This window comes from Zootermopsis nevadensis, unplaced genomic scaffold (genome assembly GCF_977971745.1).
Source record: "Zootermopsis nevadensis isolate Lab colony 2312 unplaced genomic scaffold, Znev_1.0 Znev_ptg000024l, whole genome shotgun sequence".
NCBI lineage: Eukaryota > Metazoa > Arthropoda > Insecta > Blattodea > Termopsidae > Zootermopsis > Zootermopsis nevadensis.
This window is the reverse complement of record NW_028259156.1, coordinates 9181067-9199737: the sequence shown is the minus strand read 5'-3', so window position 1 is coordinate 9199737 and position 18671 is coordinate 9181067. Positions and strand designations below refer to the sequence as shown.

The 18671-nt window shown below is 36.1% G+C and overlaps 2 protein-coding genes across 7 annotated transcripts in view; one reads left to right on the top strand and one right to left on the bottom strand.

The window, feature by feature from the left end:
- The window catches only part of LOC110827981 (E3 ubiquitin-protein ligase sina-like), a 635101-nt gene that overhangs the window by 145899 nt on the left and 470531 nt on the right, over window positions 1–18671 (top strand). For all 6 annotated transcript variants that reach the window (XR_015536944.1, XM_087355373.1, XM_087355372.1 and 3 more), the window contains exon 3: window positions 108–170. Coding sequence is in view for 5 of the 6 variants with exons in the window: in XM_087355373.1 (XP_087211499.1) it covers window positions 108–170 (63 nt within the window). In the remaining variant the exon portion in view is untranslated. The remainder of the gene's footprint in view (window positions 1–107; window positions 171–18671) is intronic.
- Window positions 1–18671, bottom strand: part of LOC110838474 (uncharacterized) — a 247961-nt gene that overhangs the window by 128250 nt on the left and 101040 nt on the right. The gene's annotated exons all lie outside the window — the stretch shown is intronic.

Here is an 18671-nt window from a genome sequence, read left to right as displayed (position 1 = left end):
TTATACCCGGTATATAAAAAAGTAACTCACCAAAGTCAGGAATGGTAATTTAAAAGGTGGGGGTTAGAAGATGAGAATATACACGTGTTTTCTTTCTTCTTTCACAGTTTCTCAAGACAAACCGCGTGCTCCCCTTCTCAGCATGCTTCGACACAGTCGTGGCATCGTAGGTGAGTAAATTGTTGATATTTTTACTTTAGCAAAATATGAATTTATGTAGCAAACATCGCCCACTGCAGGGATTTGATCTGTTAGTCTGTTCCGACCGCAACAGCGATCTCTCCGGAACTGATGTCTTCATTCTTTTTCTATTTCTACTTCGAAGAGTACGTGTAGACCATTTTAGGGAATCTATGTTCCTCCATTCGTTCCACATAGCCTGAAACTACCTTAGGTAACTTATAAACTTTATATATGGAAACTTTATTTGTTCGCTAATGTGTTCGTTGTGAATTAGACCTGATCTTCTATGTCGCATTACAGGTCGAAGAAATGTTATCTTGGCTGCTGAAAAATTCGTTTGAGATGTTTTAAATTTAAGATCCCATCATTCCGACACACGTGGCGATGTGAACAAAGTCATTAATATCCGCAATTTTAAAATTGCATATTTTCTTCTTACACTTAATATTATTATTATATTAATACAATAAAGAAGGCACTGAAAAATCTGAATAAGGAATGTTATCACAATGTCTTTATATGTAGCATATACTATAGTTTGAATGTCCGTCTGTAACCTGAAACGTCGGTGCACTGGCTTCGTCGTAATGCCAGTGTAATGCATTATCTTCTATGTCATTAAATGCAGTGAGAACATAAATTTAACTTTGCACATTTATGAGAAAAGAAATTACGAAATCACGGTTATGTAGGGAATATGACAATGTTTGTCAAACTGTTTAACTCCGACTGAAGGCTGTATCTGAAACAACTATTGATAGTACCATTTCCGATTTAAACCTGGTCTTTAGCGTTGAGCACCATTTTTCATAATTGAAAGAGAACTTCTACATTGAAAGCAGAACAATTTCGATGTCTTAAAATTGTAGCAAAAATGCAATAAATCGTGCCGTTCGTGTTAATGTGGAGAGACTATAAGTCAGGGATATAGATGAAGCAGACATGGACTTAACACTAGCATGAACTTGATACAACAATTTTCGTAATTGCAATAGAATATTTTAAAATCTGATTTGAGTCATACTTTTGTGTTAAGGTTTATATATTAATGTCGTAAACGCGAAATTTATTATGTTGTTTTTTGATTAATTGCGCAAATTTGTTTACTGTTTCGGCAAAGAAAATGTTTAAAACTTGAATTTGAAATATTTGGAGATTTCATCCTCATCCAGGACTAACGTTAGAAATACAGCAAATACTGATTTTACGGTTTTTTGTTGCCTTAATTACCTGTCCTTTTATTTAGGTACAAATCTTTCATGCAGGAACGGAATATCTACGTCCGCCATTTTAGGCGCTTCGTATCTAAAAATTACACAATTGCGCCTACTAGCTTTGTCTCGTCTGTATGTATGTCTATCCGTCTATCCGCATGCAACAACTCGAAAACCGCAGATTGAATTTTCTTTATATTTGATATTGGGGAGGTTTACTAAAAATGTCCACACAATCCAATTTTGGTATGATCGAATACTGATGACGGACACATTTCTCCATACGGGTAACAGGGTGGGGAATCCCAGTGCTACCTTGTTTAATGCGTTTTTAAAAACATGTTAATAAATACGATTGCTGTAGGTTTTGGTCGAAGGCGTAATAACCTGATACTTTCTAACGACTATTATCAGAATGTCTGCAATCAATTTTCGCGTCTAGTTACAAGGTAAGATGTTAAATCGTAAACAAACGCTTTCTATCTTTGCAGAGTTAGGAGTGAGGTAGTTTCTGTCTTGGAGCTTGTAATTAAACGACTCACTTTGGACAAGCAACCCAATAAATTCGGGAAGTGTACACAATGCACATTGTTTATTTGAGAATTTCCCACAGAGCTGCTGGTTTGACAGTTACATTGCAAGGATCTACGACACACTATTGAACACAGAACTTGCATTTCAAAACAATAATAGGGTGTACTGTCTTCGTATGTCTCTTTGCCTTCCGCTTCCAAAGCGACGCGTTGAAGTCAATACCGTGAAGTTTTCGCGAAATAAATCGCAAATGAAAATGCCTAACAAATAATAGGAAGATAAAGTTGTCGGGGGTGAACTGAAGGCATTTATTCGGCGTTGATTGGTAACTCGCGGTTTCCAGAACCAATATTCTGCCATGTTGTTTTGGTTTTGTTTTTCATTTATTTGTACCATAACGACCTGGTTTACTTTGTAAGACGAAGTGTATTTAGAAGTTCATGAGATTAAACGACAGGTGTGATTTTCCACAAAGGAAAATTTTTCTTACCTGTTCCAAACACGTTCCAGAAGAGTCACATTTAGCAATATAACGTGTTAATCAGGTTACACTCTGCGGTCATTACTTTTAAAATATTTATATTTCAGTTCGTTATTCTAATAAAACATGAGGGTTTGAATATATTTAAATAGTTCTGATAGATAGTTCTAGTAGATAGTCTTCTCCAACTACTTAAAATTCTTTATCTATGCATTTTTGCTATGTCGGGGGAAACCCTTTTTACACCAAGTGTAATGATTTGACTAATGGTGATACAGTTTCTGTCTCGAGGGTGGAAGTTTCCCCTTCAAAAGGAATATTTCACATGGCTCAGGCTTTCAAAATGTGTTAAGGCACTGTGCCACAAGCCATTGATCCAGACGTAGGTTCAGAGTAAAGCATTCAACCACCCGCATGCTGGGAATAAAGACGTATGTTTGCAGTACTCCTCAAATTGAAGCAATCCACTACTACTCGTTGTTCTATTGCTTCTCCCAGAGTTTGGCACCTCTATATAATTATTACAAAGCAAATAGACATTGCACCTCAAGACAATTAATTCCCCTTTAATGCCTTGTGCATCTACTGCCACACGTACCGAAGACGTGAAATGTTAATGTGACTTCCGTAAACTGAAGTGAGTAAGAGAAGGCTTTGTATTATCCTAAACCTTAAGTCTCGTAGCTGAGGGAGCGTTTTCTTAGATCGTAGAAGGCATTTTTCTTTTAGAGTTTTCGTATAAAATCTATTGGAATATGTCTTTGTGGTATTATTCATTACGTCAACTTATATTTTTCATTTAGTATAATCTTAAAGAATTAAATCAAAGTCTCACAAAGTAGCGTTCTTATTGATATTTCAGTTTCACTTATGGTCACCAAATTAATTCCGGACATTAATTGTCATTAATCGTACTCCTCACTTGCGTTTTGATTGATCTGATTTCAGAATCTTGTAATTTTTCTTAAATTCTTATTTGTTTCTCAGGGACAAAACCATTAATTTTCAAAGATTTTATTTGTCACCAAAAACTACAGACGTTGTATATGAATAATTCTTGTCATAACAGTAGCATCATCAGTGATAACACAGTAGAATTCAAGTTTCTATGAACTTAATATAATTTAACTTCGTCTTTACTAAACGCGTGTGCTGGGCCTATCATTTAAGATTCTTTAGACCAGTGTTTATCAACCTATGGTACGCGTGCCACTGATGGTACTCGAGCCAGTGTTGAGTGGTATGAGAACTAAGTAAGAAAATTAAAAGATAAGATTAACATAAGTAAGTTTTCCCTGAACGCATTTGGTTAGTGGTACATTTAATGTGTTAAGCTAGAATTACTGGTACGCCAGCGAAAAAGGTTGAGAACCCCTGCTTTAGACCATTTAGTCGGGTTGCTTGAACGTGAGCTAATGAATACGGCACATCCACTAATTAACATTGATGTAAATTTTGGCGGACGATAGAGGCTACTAGATGTGGTTACGGATTCGGTGAGAACACACATGAATGGCGATTGAAATGGAACGGAACACGGGCCAGTGTGTTTTAACGACACGTTTCATCAGCAGCGCCATTGAAAGCGAATTCGTTTCCGTCTGTCAACGGCATTAATACAGAAGTAAGGACAGTCTTTGTAATATGTGTGCGTCCAGTATGAAAAAAGTCTAAAATCACATTTCACTTCATTATGGAATGATGAGCTGTGCACTGAATGTCAGTAGGCTGTTCTTGCATCGTATTCAGAAGATAATGAAGTCCAATCTCATTCCAGAGACCGGCTATGCGGATAGAGGTATTGGCTTCAAATTTATAACAGCTAATTTTCCTGCACATTACTAGATTCAGAATTTTACAGCTTCTGCACAACCTTACACGGTGTAGGCCTGACTTATTAGAATTGTTGTTGAATAAACCAGTAATTAAAATACTGCTTCGTAAGGTGAGGTCGGAAATATTGAATAATCGCTTTGTTAAAATCTATTGTGGTACCAGCACTGCTGCGTGGTGTTTTTAAGATAGATATATAGATAGATAGATAGATAGGTAGATAGATAGATAGATAGGTATGTAGATATATATATATAAAAATAGGTAGATAAATAGGTAGATAGGTAGATAAATAGGTATATAGGTAATAGTTAGATAGGTAGATAGATAGATAGGTATATAGATAGATAGATATATAAATAGGTAGATAGATAGATAGATAGGTATGTAGATATATGTAGGTAGATAAATAGGTAGATAGGTAGATAAATAGATAGATAGATAGATAGACAGACAGACAGGCAGGCAGGCAGATAGATAGATAGATAGATATATAGATAGATAGATAGATAGATAGATAGATAGATAGATAGATAGATAGATAGATAGACAGACAGACAGACAGATAGATAGATCACTTATAAAATGGCATCCAAGAGCCACCACACCTGCATTCACATAATTATTGGATATACATACTTCTTACTATTAGTGCTATTTGTATGTCTATATAAGTTAATTTTTGTTGTTGACTGTACACAGTATGCTCAGTGGATGACGTGCATATTCTACGTCCACTGGCAATTTCATTTTTAGCGAGATAACATACAAACATATGTCAGCACGGCGTTTCACTGTCACTCATTGCATTCAACTTTTATTCTCACCTGTCGGTCAACAAAGTCCCGTTTTAATAACCCACTTCATAACATTTTCAATCAGTAAGTTCTCAACCTAAAAATAAATTGCAAATAGGACAAATTTGTTCCGGGATTATTTAATTGGAGTTACCAGATTACCAACAATGAATATGCCTTAGTTAATGCTGTTAGTACGAATCGATTAAATAAAGTATAATAAGTTTGGCTTCTGTGATGAGGGTACGCGTTTTGAGTACTGGGAGTGGAATGTTGTTCCGTGGTTCCCCTCAGCTTCTTCCTGTTAACTCTAAGACGGTATTTTCAGATAGGCTTCGTCTTCTCTTTCGAACTTTTTACCTTCGTAATTCTGTTTTAAGATCTCATCGAATGCATAACCCTTCATGTAGGGTGAATGTTCAGTACGTTAGAATTTTATGCAGTCCCGAATTCTTGAGATTTTCCACTTTCAAGCACTTGTTATGGAAATACAGCGCTACCACAGTTTATGTTGCGCATAAACCGACTAAGAGTTAGTTACTGATTTTACTGTATACAGCCAGTGAAAAAAAAAAATATTGGAGTACAGTCACGTTCAAAATTTTTACAAGTCACAGGATGAAAGGGGAAGAGACGATGTTTACTGGCATGAATAACCCAAGAATGTTATGAGGTCGAATACCTTTTATGGTGGGAAATAAAAGATGGTGTTTTTAAGTAAGGGTGTACTATAACGTTTTTTGTACGGTTTGCATAACAGAAAAATCGAAGGCATTGAACATTCACTCAGAACAAGGCCGTTTGTGCATCCCAAAAGGCCGTCTCGGGCCAACATGGAATAAAAGGGAATCCTATATACAGGAATGCATAGACGTCGTCACCCCAGACACGTCCTATCGTCTGTAAAGGGTAAAAGCTGTATGTCCTCTGCAGGCGTGGACGCTGAACGTTGACGTCTGTTTGATATTTGTAATTGATAATGCCGAAATAAGACACGTTAAAGAAAATTAAAGAAGGAAGTAAGATTTACTTAAGACATTTTCCATTTACGAAGCATCATATGTAGACTCATAGTGTACAGAGTCACGTACTCTTTCAGGTCGCCGTAATCGTTCACAGATTAACAATAATACTGAAATCACAAGCAACAAAGAACAAATATTACCTAGCACTCAGCTCGACTCATCATGACGTAAAAGAAAGACACGTAATACTGAAATAAACTCAAGGGAGACTGTAGAAAACCGGATATAAACTAAGGGTACAGAGATTATCCTCTCAACAAAGTGCATCTCCCTGACGATTCTTTGAGGAAAAAATCCCACGCCTTGTGTTTGTACTTTATTTCTGTACTCAAACAGAACCATGCCTCGAGCGACCCTGACAGTAATCTTACGAGAAGAGCTAGGCTATGTGTATTTCTGTTAGGATGCTCCATGCCGTCTCTTAGTTGTTGTGAAAAGGGAGGTCGACCTCTGCAAGCTCATGAAATGTGTATAAATTTTTTAAACTTGCCGTTTTGTTCTTTTGGCATAGAGGAATGCTTTGTTTCGCTGGGGCTTTTTCTGAACATTTAGGGTCGAGAAGGAGACTTTCCATTACAGTAACGTAACTGTTATGAAACCAGATGTGTTGTAACCATAATTTCCCAATCACCAAACAATAAATTATTTAAAGATAGGCAAATTTATGGAACAAAATTTTTTTCACTTGTTTTGGCTTATAGTTGTGTGCATGGACTCTTACTTTCAGAAAAGTTGAGTTTTGGATGAATTAATTTTCCAGGGCTTGTTCTCAATTGAGTTCATTCTGCGCAATTACTGATGTTGCATTTTATTCACCCGAGGGTCACACAACTTGAACCACATGATTTGCAGAATTAATATTACTTCCGATTTCGTACCAAATGGAAAGGACTGAACTTTAAATGAAAGTTCGTGCCTCTTCATAGTTTTCACTTTCTTTTTTAAACTTTTTTCTTTCGTCTGTCCTTGTTTCATACTTTATTCTGAGTTTTCATCCAATCTTTGCTTCTGATAGCATATTATGAGCAAAAAATAAAAAGAAACACGGAATAAGTATTGAAAGACAAAGACTTTTGTTCGCATTATGGTAACAAGTAATTTATTATAAAGAAGATTTCTTCAAGTAAATTAATGTTAGCAGAAATTAAAAGTGTGAAACCGGTAAAGAACCTTATACGAACAGAAAGAATGAGCACTGAACACATTCTAGAAAACAGCACATCAAATTAATATAGAAACTATTGTGCTGAACGCATGACAATAGTCGGATATAGGAAAGTTGTAGACCTGAATCTTGTACGTCCATGTGGGATACTTCGTGAAGGGTAGATCGATAAAAACAAAAAGGAATTATTTGTGTAGGAAAGTGTATGCCCTAATACACTGAACATTCAGCGATGTGATAAATATAGCATGCCCTTACTTAATTAAAGGGTTGACACACATCTGTAAAAATGGATCCGAGAGTTCTGACAAAGAAAATATAAACAAAAAAGAGAGAGAAGGGATGTGGAGATGCTAGAAATCTTGAGTCATAATTAAGTGCCAGCAAGACGGTAATTACTACAATAATTAATATATTATTTTTAGTAAAAATGCGTCATATTGTAACGTAGCTATTTATAATTCTTTAACCGCAAGGAATATATCAGGGTCTCTATAATTCAAAACGAATAGTAGTTTACCTGGCTTAGTGCCCATAGAAGGAGTATAGGCAGCTGTTGAGATCGGCTATCCTAACCTCTGACCTCTTTCCATTTTCCCTAAAGTAGGAAGCGATGTAGAGCACGCACACACGCACATAAAGATTCAGTCTGCAAGGACCGCGGTAGTCCCTCCCTTTAATTTAGGGCATTCTGTCCTTTTTCGTTTAGTTTCTGTTCCTCCATTTATCTGGCTCTATTCCAGTTTTCTAAATCGTTTTACCCTCAAACCCATGCGCAATTTTTGAAGGGAAAATACTCTTCTTTTTATGTTTTTTTCGTATAAATCAGGCACATGAGGCGTATAGTGGAATAAGCTATAACGACCTGTCATATCGCTTTAAACTTCTCAGCTTTCTAGTTCCATAAGAGATGTTACTCTATGTATCCGGTTTAATAAATTCAAACTAGCTTCAAACCTACGTTGGTAAGAATAGTATGAAAAGCTTACCCATTAAGAATCGTAGCTTTTCACTGAAGAAAAATGTATCTGCACTTGTATAAATATGTATGTAAGAGAAGGGTATGACGATAGTATTTGGGAAAGATTCAAATTATCTCATTCAATGAGCTGGCTGTGTACAGGGAACTACATTGTTTTGGCAGAGAACATGACAGGCAAATGTATTCATAAAGAAGAGGAATTAGAAGGAGAGGGAACGCCAACAGACATCACGACTACGATCTTGTATGCTTATATAGTACAAGAAATCCATGTTAAATGTTTCAACACTTTTCTTTTTGTTATCTTCCGCTCGTAAGGAATGTTACAGCACCACAGATCGTTTGGTACGAACGGAAATATTTTTTTCCTCTCCTCGTGTTGTTTATACATTTATATTTCCCGCATCCATAGTCCGAATTTTGAATTCTTAAATTATGAAATGCATTTGTTACCACACTTTAAAATGATATAAACCCACATTATTCTTCGAAATACCGGCAAATAATGATGCCTGGTCTGATCTTTGTTTTGTAACATTACGTTGTTGGCTGAGCACAGATTTATTGTGATATTTAAGGGTCTGTGATGATTATATTCCGGGTTGTTTCACCCTGTAGTGGTAGCGTGTAGAGGTGCCTACTGCCTACATCGTTGGGGCGATAGCCTTAAAACTTCGGTGAGCTCCTGCCAGACTACACGGTTCACCAAGTCCAGAAGAGAAGCATCTTCAGTATATTTTATTGCCGTAAGTTAAAACAAATATAGCTTTCAATAAAATGGTAGGATTACTGTTTCAGCGATTTCTTTACGCTGAATTTCACTTGGGCGAAGGAAAATAATATATATATATATATATATATATATATATATACAATCCATTTTAACATATTTAACAACGTATTTCACTTAAATGTTAGAATACTGTTTATACCTACCCTGAGTGGGGTGAAAAGGAACGAGTTAATGCTTTCGAAAGCAATACCACAATTCTAAATGTGGAAGTGTAGTGTCACCATCAGAGTTTTTAATCTCCACTCTCGTTTTCAACACAATGGTAAATGGTTTATACACAAGGACTCGGAGAAGGGGGCACAAAAGCTCTGACAGTCGTCTGAGGAGAGTTTTACCGATTTGGTGTAACTGTAACACAATGACGAAATAGACCTGTTTTGGAACACAGTCGAATGGAACGACGGTGGTTTCTCCCCCTGCCCCTTTCTAAAGGTATTGCCCTGAAATGGGTTTCCGCCCATTTGAATACGTTTCACTTCTGTGGATCGTACTTCATGTACTGGTTTGACGTTCACCATGGCTGTAGTAGTAGCTCTTGTTTCTGCATTGTGTATTCATTCCCCGATTTGGCGAGAGGACGAGGAAGATGTTTCACTATCGACACGACGGGAATGAATATGGAGTAGGATCCTAGACACACTTCTGGGATTGCCTCGCGTGCCTTTGAATTCAACACGCTGACATTAACTTGTACTTCGAAACCAGCAGCCGTGTAATAGATAAATGCATAGCACGTAGTAAAACAGGTCGCGAATATTTTTCAGACACACGATGTTTTAAAAAATTGTTAGGTTTCTGTTGGTGAAATAAACAAGACAAAAATCACTTGAAGTTATTCTTCTATTTGCAGTTGAATACTGTATTTGATTTCTTGTCTCGGCTGTATGCTTCTCTGAAATGTTAGTATCAACAAGCTTACATGGCGCCATAGCCCGAAATGGCAAAATCGACATCTTTACCGCCTAGAGAACCTCAAATCTCAGCTACATCTTTGTTTACTGTAGCATCGTAACCTACGTTTAGGCTACTGACAAAAAACCTAGAAATGAAGAATTAAATTTATCTGTAAAAAGTCATGAGGTATGAACGAAGGATATGATATAGATAAATAAATTTTACAGACAGAATAAATGGGATGAGAAATTTAGGAAAATTGGACATGAGTGGGGAAAATAAGGTGAGGAAAGTACAGTAGATAGGAATATAAAATAATACTGAATATGTGAATGAAACTGTACACCTCAGAGAAGATATTTAATAGTGATCTGTTAGTTCCATACAAATTGACTAATTTCATATTTGATTTAATTAAAAATATTTTATTCGGGTTCACAGTGCGAGAAGCTGTAATTTCTGTCCACATTTGAGCTACGTGATTTATCTGAAAATTAGGCCCAAGTACATTGAACGTATAATGAATAACTTAAACGTCATAGTTTCATCATAGTTCCGAAGGGCAAGAGGAATTTTTCTCCGGCACTACTCCTTCTACTAATCTAAATTTCTCTTATCGCTTCCGTCCTCTTAATTCTTCTCCACACGCTTCTTTAATTAAACCATTCTCTGATTGTAGAACACGAGTCAAGTTTTAAATACGCCTCGCCGCCATACTTGTGTTCTTTATTCCCTGAATGAAGACTGCGCGTAGAAGTTCCTACAGCCCGTGCATTCATTCCATCTGGATGTGCACCATGGCCATTAAAGACTTGTTGTCTCTTTCACAGAGAATATCGAGTTTCACAGAGACACTTCTGCATGAAGCAGGTCTGACATGAGATCAAAGGTCTGCAGCCGCCCCCTTGTTACTCGATTCTGACAAATGTAACGCGAAAAGTGGTTATGAATTTCAAATAGCCAAGAAAAGAGATGACATAGTAACATAAATCATGTTACCGTCTATAAACCGTCATCCGATATATTGGCTCTCATATGTAGAGAGTCAGAAATGTGCCAAAGTGGTTTTGGGTTTGAATGTGACTTGTCGGTCTTTTGGTTAGGGGTTCAGAGCAACATTAAAATAACTTTATGCGCTGTTGCTACACTATTCGACACCCCGTAGTTTCGCAAGGGACGGACCGATCGATTTATCTCCGTGGCGTGGTCATTTATAATCAGAGTATGTTAAATATCTAATGTCACGGAGTAGATACGGCTCAGCGGTAGACTTGCAGTACTAGGTTTGAATCTAAACTACTTCTCCGGTATTTTTCTGGAATCTTCGTGATTTTATTCCGATTCCTTTCTGGTAATTTCTAAAACAGTGTCACGAAGTAAGCCACAAGCTCTTCACTTCCTAAAAATTCGAGTTTTTCATTTAAAATAATCATTCATTTGTTCTCGGATACAAATGACATTATACATTTTATGCTAGAGTGTTTGTATAAAATTGAAGTAAGAATAAATGTCTTCATAAATTTTCTCGATAATTTACTGTCTTTTAGACATTTTACGAAGTAATGCCTTGAAATAGGCCACAACGCCATTCTCTTTACTCCGTTTTCATGAGAGAGTCTACGTCTGCTATACGTCTCTTTGGTTTGTTTACATCAGCTTTATTTCGGTTGATTTGTATTTATGTCGAAACAATCAACCAATGTAGTGGTAAACATATGGATTATCAGAAGCAAATATTACTCCCAGGATGTAGGTAGTTACTTTTATTCTTAACAGTTTTAACATAAATTTACTCGTATTTCCATTGCCAGGTTATAATTCCTTAGGCTAACAAAGTGGTTTTCTGTGACTTTACATCAAGAGTTCTCAATGCTTCTGCTGTGTTAATAATACAAATGAAGCAATAGGAAGTAGGAGATGCTTCTTGAAATCCGTAAGAGGGACTTAAAATATGAAATAGCAGTTAGTATTCAGAACAGATGTAGCATGAAACAGCGATACTTGTGTTATTAATCTAAATCCAGAATTTCTCAAACTTTCTTCCTTTTGATACCCACACGGTGTTAACCGCGTACAAGCATTTCAAATTTGCAGACCTGACTGACTTGACAACGGGTAGAATAATATGTAAGTAACAGTGTAAGCGTGTAAACTCGTATACATTTGATTTCAAATTAGAAATTCTTATTTCATTTTTATAATTATCCTAAGATTAATTGCATTTTCTACTGTTCGATCATTTGATCTTATATGCCCTGTTTCTGTTCTTGAATATATTTTTTCTGTTCTTATTTAAATTTTACGTGTTTAAATAGTTTAATCGCTTCACAAATAAGCATAAATTAAACTTTTTCCTATAAACATGTAAATATATGAAAGGTAAGGGCATTTTTAATTTTGAAGGCAGTTATCAGGTAACAATGTCAAGCGCTCATTGGCGAACACGTGCCATGAACAGAACTTAAGTAAGTTAGAAGGGAAAAGAATGCCTACCCATTGAAGAAAGGAAGAGGGGGATGATGAGTGATGGGGCGGGGTGATAATACCACGGTTGTTATGAGTATAATACATATTTTACGGGAGTAAACATAATATTTAAAAACTCTTACTAATAAACAACGCGTCTTCTTCACAAAGATCTGTTGGTTAATTCACCTCAGGTAAATACTTTGTTTATCCTGGTAATCATAGAAAACCTATGCAAAACTCAGAGTTATTGAATGTTAAATCAAATAGTACATATAGTTTCCACTGTAATTGAATGGGTAACATTCTGCAAATACCATAATCGTTCTCCCCTCATTTTTGGCACCCATATAGGCTGTGCGTGTCAACCACAGACTTTTAATGAAGCTCTGAACTATTTTAAAGATAGAGAAAAATATGTACAGGGATATGCCCTATATTAATCACGTAACTAAATCATTCGAAGGGGCATTTCCGAATATTTAGTCTGAGTTCTTCAGCTGTCAAGAATGATATAGATGAATGAACGAATGCAGATACATTTATTTGTTCATTTCTCTGTGTTTCATGGGCTCTGCCATTTTGACGATAGAGGAGGAGGCCATTAATTACACTTGTTTCTAGCTCCATTAATAAACCTCTTTTTCTTGCGCTGACTTGTGTCTGAGAGGTCGGTCTGTAGGGCATCTCACTAACTTTTAGGAATCACAGAACACAATTGTGTAAACCTTGAAATACTTCGTGATGTTTTTTGCCGAACTTTTAGAACCACTGAAACTAAGAACGTACGGAATAAATCAACATGAGACAAAAGTAGGCTTGTTACGTAACTCGAGCTGTCTAATATTAAGTTAACTCTAAAAGCATTCGGGCTGAAAAAATAATGCTCTTGAGATTAAATTAGTACTGTCATATATCATCTTTGGTGTGGTATTATTTCGAACATTTTAGTTCTTTAATATTTGATATGAAATTTAACCGGTCTGGAAAAATTCGCAAATACAGAAGTCTCCCGAGAATCGAGCTCCGACCACTTAGTCCAGAGAGTCATTTTACTGTACGTTTGTGCGATGTGTGTGTGTAAAAAATAGGTGTCAGTCGGCAATTTTATGTTAAGTTTGTAAAATTCTGGATGCTGCAATGTTATCCCAAGCATTATGTTATAGGAAGGAATCCATCTAGGTATTTGTTGTACCTCGTAAGCAGTCTGATGGTATGAATCTGTATGGATTTAGATCATAATTTGCCGACTACTGGTGTTTATTCTGACATTTTTGATGTTGTTAATAGAGGCCGTTGCTGATATATTCGGGTATAGTCAGACATGCAATCAGTTACTTCATTCCCAGTGAGGAAAAATAATTTTCTGGTCTGGATGGTTTTAATCCCGGACAGCGTTGAGATGTAGAGTACTCAAGGTGAACGGACATATGTTCGTGCAGCATATGAATACAGTAAACAGAACCGCAAGTAACAGTTTTGGCATATTGACACATTAATTACAATTATTCTATGCTGATGTGTGACTTATTTTTTTAGTTTATTAATTCCTTAAGGCGTAAGTGTTTTATTTAGAAGCTGCACTGTGCATAGTCGATTAATTTTCGTTCTGTGTTGACGAAGTTCATAATTTATCTGGACCTTTAAGTTTTTTGTATAATTTTAATTTTAATTGGTGTAATTTTAGGTTCTCACGGCGGTGAGTATGAATATATCTTTTAGGATGTTGTGCCTTGTAGCCTGATAGAATTTTATCGAAGTATCAGAGATGTTTGCTGCCTCCATCATTAGGGTGATCGCGAGACTACACGGCGCAGCATCCCAGAAAACAGTCATCTTTAAATGTTTACAATTGTCTGTAGTTTTTCCAAGTTTTGTGCACTTCATCTTGAGGAAAAGTCAGCCGGAAAACCATAATTTTATCACCTAATGAAAGCAGTTTATAGGCGAAGATTTCTGTCTTCTGGGTTGTTGCGCTGTGTAGTCTGGTTGATGTTTACCAGCGTTTCAGAGGTCATACTGCCTCCGTCATCAGGGCGATCAACCAGACTACACAGCGTAATAACCCAGAAGACAGAAATCTTCATACTCACCGCTGTGAAAACCTCAAATCTTACACAGTTTATAGGCGCATATATTAACGAAATGCAAATATTGTTAATCTAACAGCACAAAATACCTTTTATGTTCAGAGTTAATTAAGATGGTTGGCACAGGCGCTTGTAGTCATTTTGTACAATTACTTTTAAGTCCACTAAAGCTTTGTAAGTAGAGCTAAATTTTCAGCACAAATTTTGAATTAAAAACTCTTTATGTAAATTGGAGTACCCTAAGCCATTTACTTTGATTCATTAAATGTTAAATCATACGAGTAAACTGAACTCCCTTTCGCCTCTGCAATTGAAGCAGCAGTTACCCACAGGAGGTGAAAATTATGGATTCACATATCAACTGTGGCACATGTGTTGTATATGGAAATAACTGCATGTTAACGAGAGAAATTTCTCTGAATTATTTCTAAATATTCTGTATTTCGGGATGTTGTTCGCATCTTTCTACTACCATCTAGCGCAAGATTATGGTAACCTGAGTAATACTTAAAGGCGCAGTATGATTGTGGGGATAATTTTATTTTAAATTTGAGTCACATGTTTCTCCTCTGAAATTTATATCCAATAACATTATTCTTGAAACAAATTAATGAATCTGAAATATATTGCTATATGTGATTATACAAAATGATTTTAATCTTTTCACTGGTATGCACCGATCGGAGTTTGGTCGGTTGGTGCTTAATAACTACGATATTTAATTTTATCTGCCGATTTGGTTTATGGCCTTTTCCAATGCAGTGATTCAGTTTTGAAACGGGAAGGTCGTCTGATGTAATCGACAGCCATTTAATTAAAAACGTGTCGCCTTTGCGTACGGCTCATGTATCTGTATCCGTGTATGTGCGTCTGTGGGTATGTTACGAATCTGCTAAGAAAGAAAGGATTTTTGTTTTAATAATAAGCACAGTTTTAAAGAGAATAACCATTGAAAATAGTTTATAGGCAACGGTTATAACGAAGTTAAATTATGACCCAAACGTATGAACGAGGTATGAACATGAACGTCATTATCGGTGAGATACACTGTACGTATTTTGTGAGAGTTATAAGCCTTTAAGGCAGAACTTTGCGCTTTAAGCATACATGTCTATTTCTGTGTTATAATAACCCAGATTTCGTGACTCAGGGTTCATTTAAGTTTGACTTGAAACTAAATTGGCATAGCTTTAGTAGATTATAACTGAATACCAAATTACCCAAAAGCAATTCTCACTCTTAGGTCTATATGCATTCTCATTAGTGAATAAGAAATTACTAACATACTACTAGGTCAATTAGTGTAATTTTATCCCGGATTCCTCATCGGTGGTTAAAAATAATTTCTCATAAATTTAGCCGATTGGTTTTTACCGAAGTAAAGTTCATGTAAATCTTGTTCGTTAAGACTGACAAATACAGATTAAAAAGAGATCAGCTGTACGTGCACTGTTTCGTTGTATGATTGGCAACATTGCCGAGACCCAGTCATAATATAGCTTGAGGACACGCGGTGATATGTTGCGAGTGTGGTTCAGCTGTAGTCAGTTTGTGGCGAGTGAGCGCGTATAAAAATGAATTTTCCTCTAGAGGTTTGCACCAAGGACTAACAAAGTGCTGCAATGCGTTCTTTTTTGTCGCCTGAAGGAGTGCACCGGCAAATGGCTTCCAAGCACTGACAGAACTGTTTGACACAAAGAAATGCGCACGGGAGGATCGGAATGTTTAAAAGCGGCCGAGCCATTGTTGTGCGGGAAGGTCGGGATACCATTTCTCATCCAAAAATAAACAAGGCGTCGAGCGGGCTCAGACAGCGCGGAAATTACTAAAAGACTGAATTCAGATGTAAAAACTGAATAAGTAATTCGTAACCATTTTATCACAAAATTACTCTAGTCGTTTTCTGTTTAATACATTTATACGTTTAGTTTATTGGAGCTTTCAACAACTGAAACTAGAAAGTTTAGTTATCGCATCTGAAGTGAATTCTAATATAATATATGAAGGGTTAGTTAATAGTGACTCAGGATATTATACAGTGGGACTACGTGGAATACACGCAGATGTACATACGCGAACATGTTTTCATATTCCCACGAACATGTTATATTCCATTTGGATTTTGTTCAGTTGGCAGAACAGAATTAAACCAAAACTCTTTTGAAGAAGCAGATGAAATAAGCATAGTCCATGTGTGACTGCAGAGCACAGTTTTACTGACTGACGCAATGGTACAAGCTTTTTGCCTGTAGCCTGTTGGCTATACTACGCCTCAGCGTTCACAATTCTCACCAGCTGGAGGCAGAGATCAATAACAGAAAAAAAAACTCATTATTGGCTGATAATAGCAACAAAAGTTACAGTACAGTGACGCTGCCAACTCAATGCACCATGAATTCGGCTGCTTCTCAATTCCATTTGTGACGACTGTATTTCATATGTTCCATGAATTACAAAGGATGTGTTTTTACTTTTTGCAAACATTTATTTTCAAAAAGTCACTATATGTAGTTATTCTTTGCATGTAGAAATGCTACTAACTTACCTGACTGCATGGGATAATGTAACATCGCGGATAATAATTTGTAAATAAAATTGGTGTTCTCATATGCTAGGCTTTTGAGAAATATTATACAAACATTTTATTCTATATGACCTCTTACGTTACAATATTTGAAACTGGTTTCAAATGTGCCATATAATATCTTACTTAGATTGATTTTTATTGAATATGGAGGCAGCATGTTCCACTGAAACGTTAATAACCAGTTGCAAGTATGTTAGGTTTTATGACGTTTGAAGACCACAATCTACATATTTTTCCCGTTGAGTTATTATGTTATGATTGTAATTGTTATTTAGGGGATTTGAATAAAAAATTGTCACGGTTTTAAAAGATTTGATATTATAACAATATTCCGAGTAAAATAATTTTTTTAAATGCAAATAATGAGAGCAGTTATTACTCGAAGCAATGAAACCATTAATCGTGCAATAGCCCTTCAAGTAAACAGAAAGAATTGATGCGATTTGTAATAACATATTTCACTTTGTGCAGTTTGCGCACTTTAATGGTCATCGAGATACCTTTTTGTTGCCTGACGTAGCCACAAATTCTGCAATGGCTTAAATCTCTCCTTAAAACTAAGGGGCGGAATGGTAGCTGCCCTATGCACCATCGTTCCACGATCTGAGTCAATGTGTGTTGCGTCGTTCTGAATTTATATTAGTGTCTGTACACTTAACAGCGCGTCACAAAGTGTGGTGTTAGCAGTGACCTCTTACGACTGGTTATATCGCTTCATTGTGTTTGTTGCTGCCTAGATGTTTTCCATATTTCTTTGTATTCTATGCGTACACTCACGCAACTCTGCAAAATTGCATGGCGTGCTGCGAAATATACGTCCAGCTGTTCTTTAGTGTTCCCTCAAATGCCAGAAGGTTCAGAGATACTTGATTGCGTGATTCTTGTGGCAGTGAAACAGAACTGGACTGAGCAGCGAATGAGATGAATCTCAAACTCAATTCTTGGTTCTCATTTTTGGAAATATATCTTTGGAAATGTTTTATAAATTGCAGTACAGTTGCCACACAAACGTGAAATATTCAGATGACAGTTTATTTAAAATTCGATAGGACTCAACACTGAACAGGGTGACAAATTGTATGTGTTAAAAGGCACTATTAAGAGAAGTGTAGCTCTACACCCGTCATGTATATGAGTTTTTTTTTTCTTCCATGCGTCAGGTCCTTAAATCTGAATCCGTGATTTGTTACAAATATCCTGGTTTCGTTTTTTGTATCCTATAAATATCCTCTGCTTTACCAGTTACAAAATTGACTATTCTTATTGGCGATTATTAAGATTATAATTCCACAACAATACTTATTTATTTACTTATTTTTGCTAGTAAGAACGGAAACTAATTTGTTATTCGACCATTTACCGTCGCATTTTATAAAGAATTTGTCACTTGGCTTCAGTGTTATCCTTGTAAGAAAATATGTGTTAATTATTGTATTAAAGGAGAGAAATAAATAATTACTTTCAGCAATAGAATAATTTCGTGTTCTGTTCGTTTCATGTGTTCAGTTTTATATTTCAGTATTGATTTGTAAAATTGTACATAGAATTGCAGGTTAATTTATTTTATTTAATTTTTGAAACTTAGCAGCATAGTTATCTACATTTTTATATAGCAATGGGTTAGATG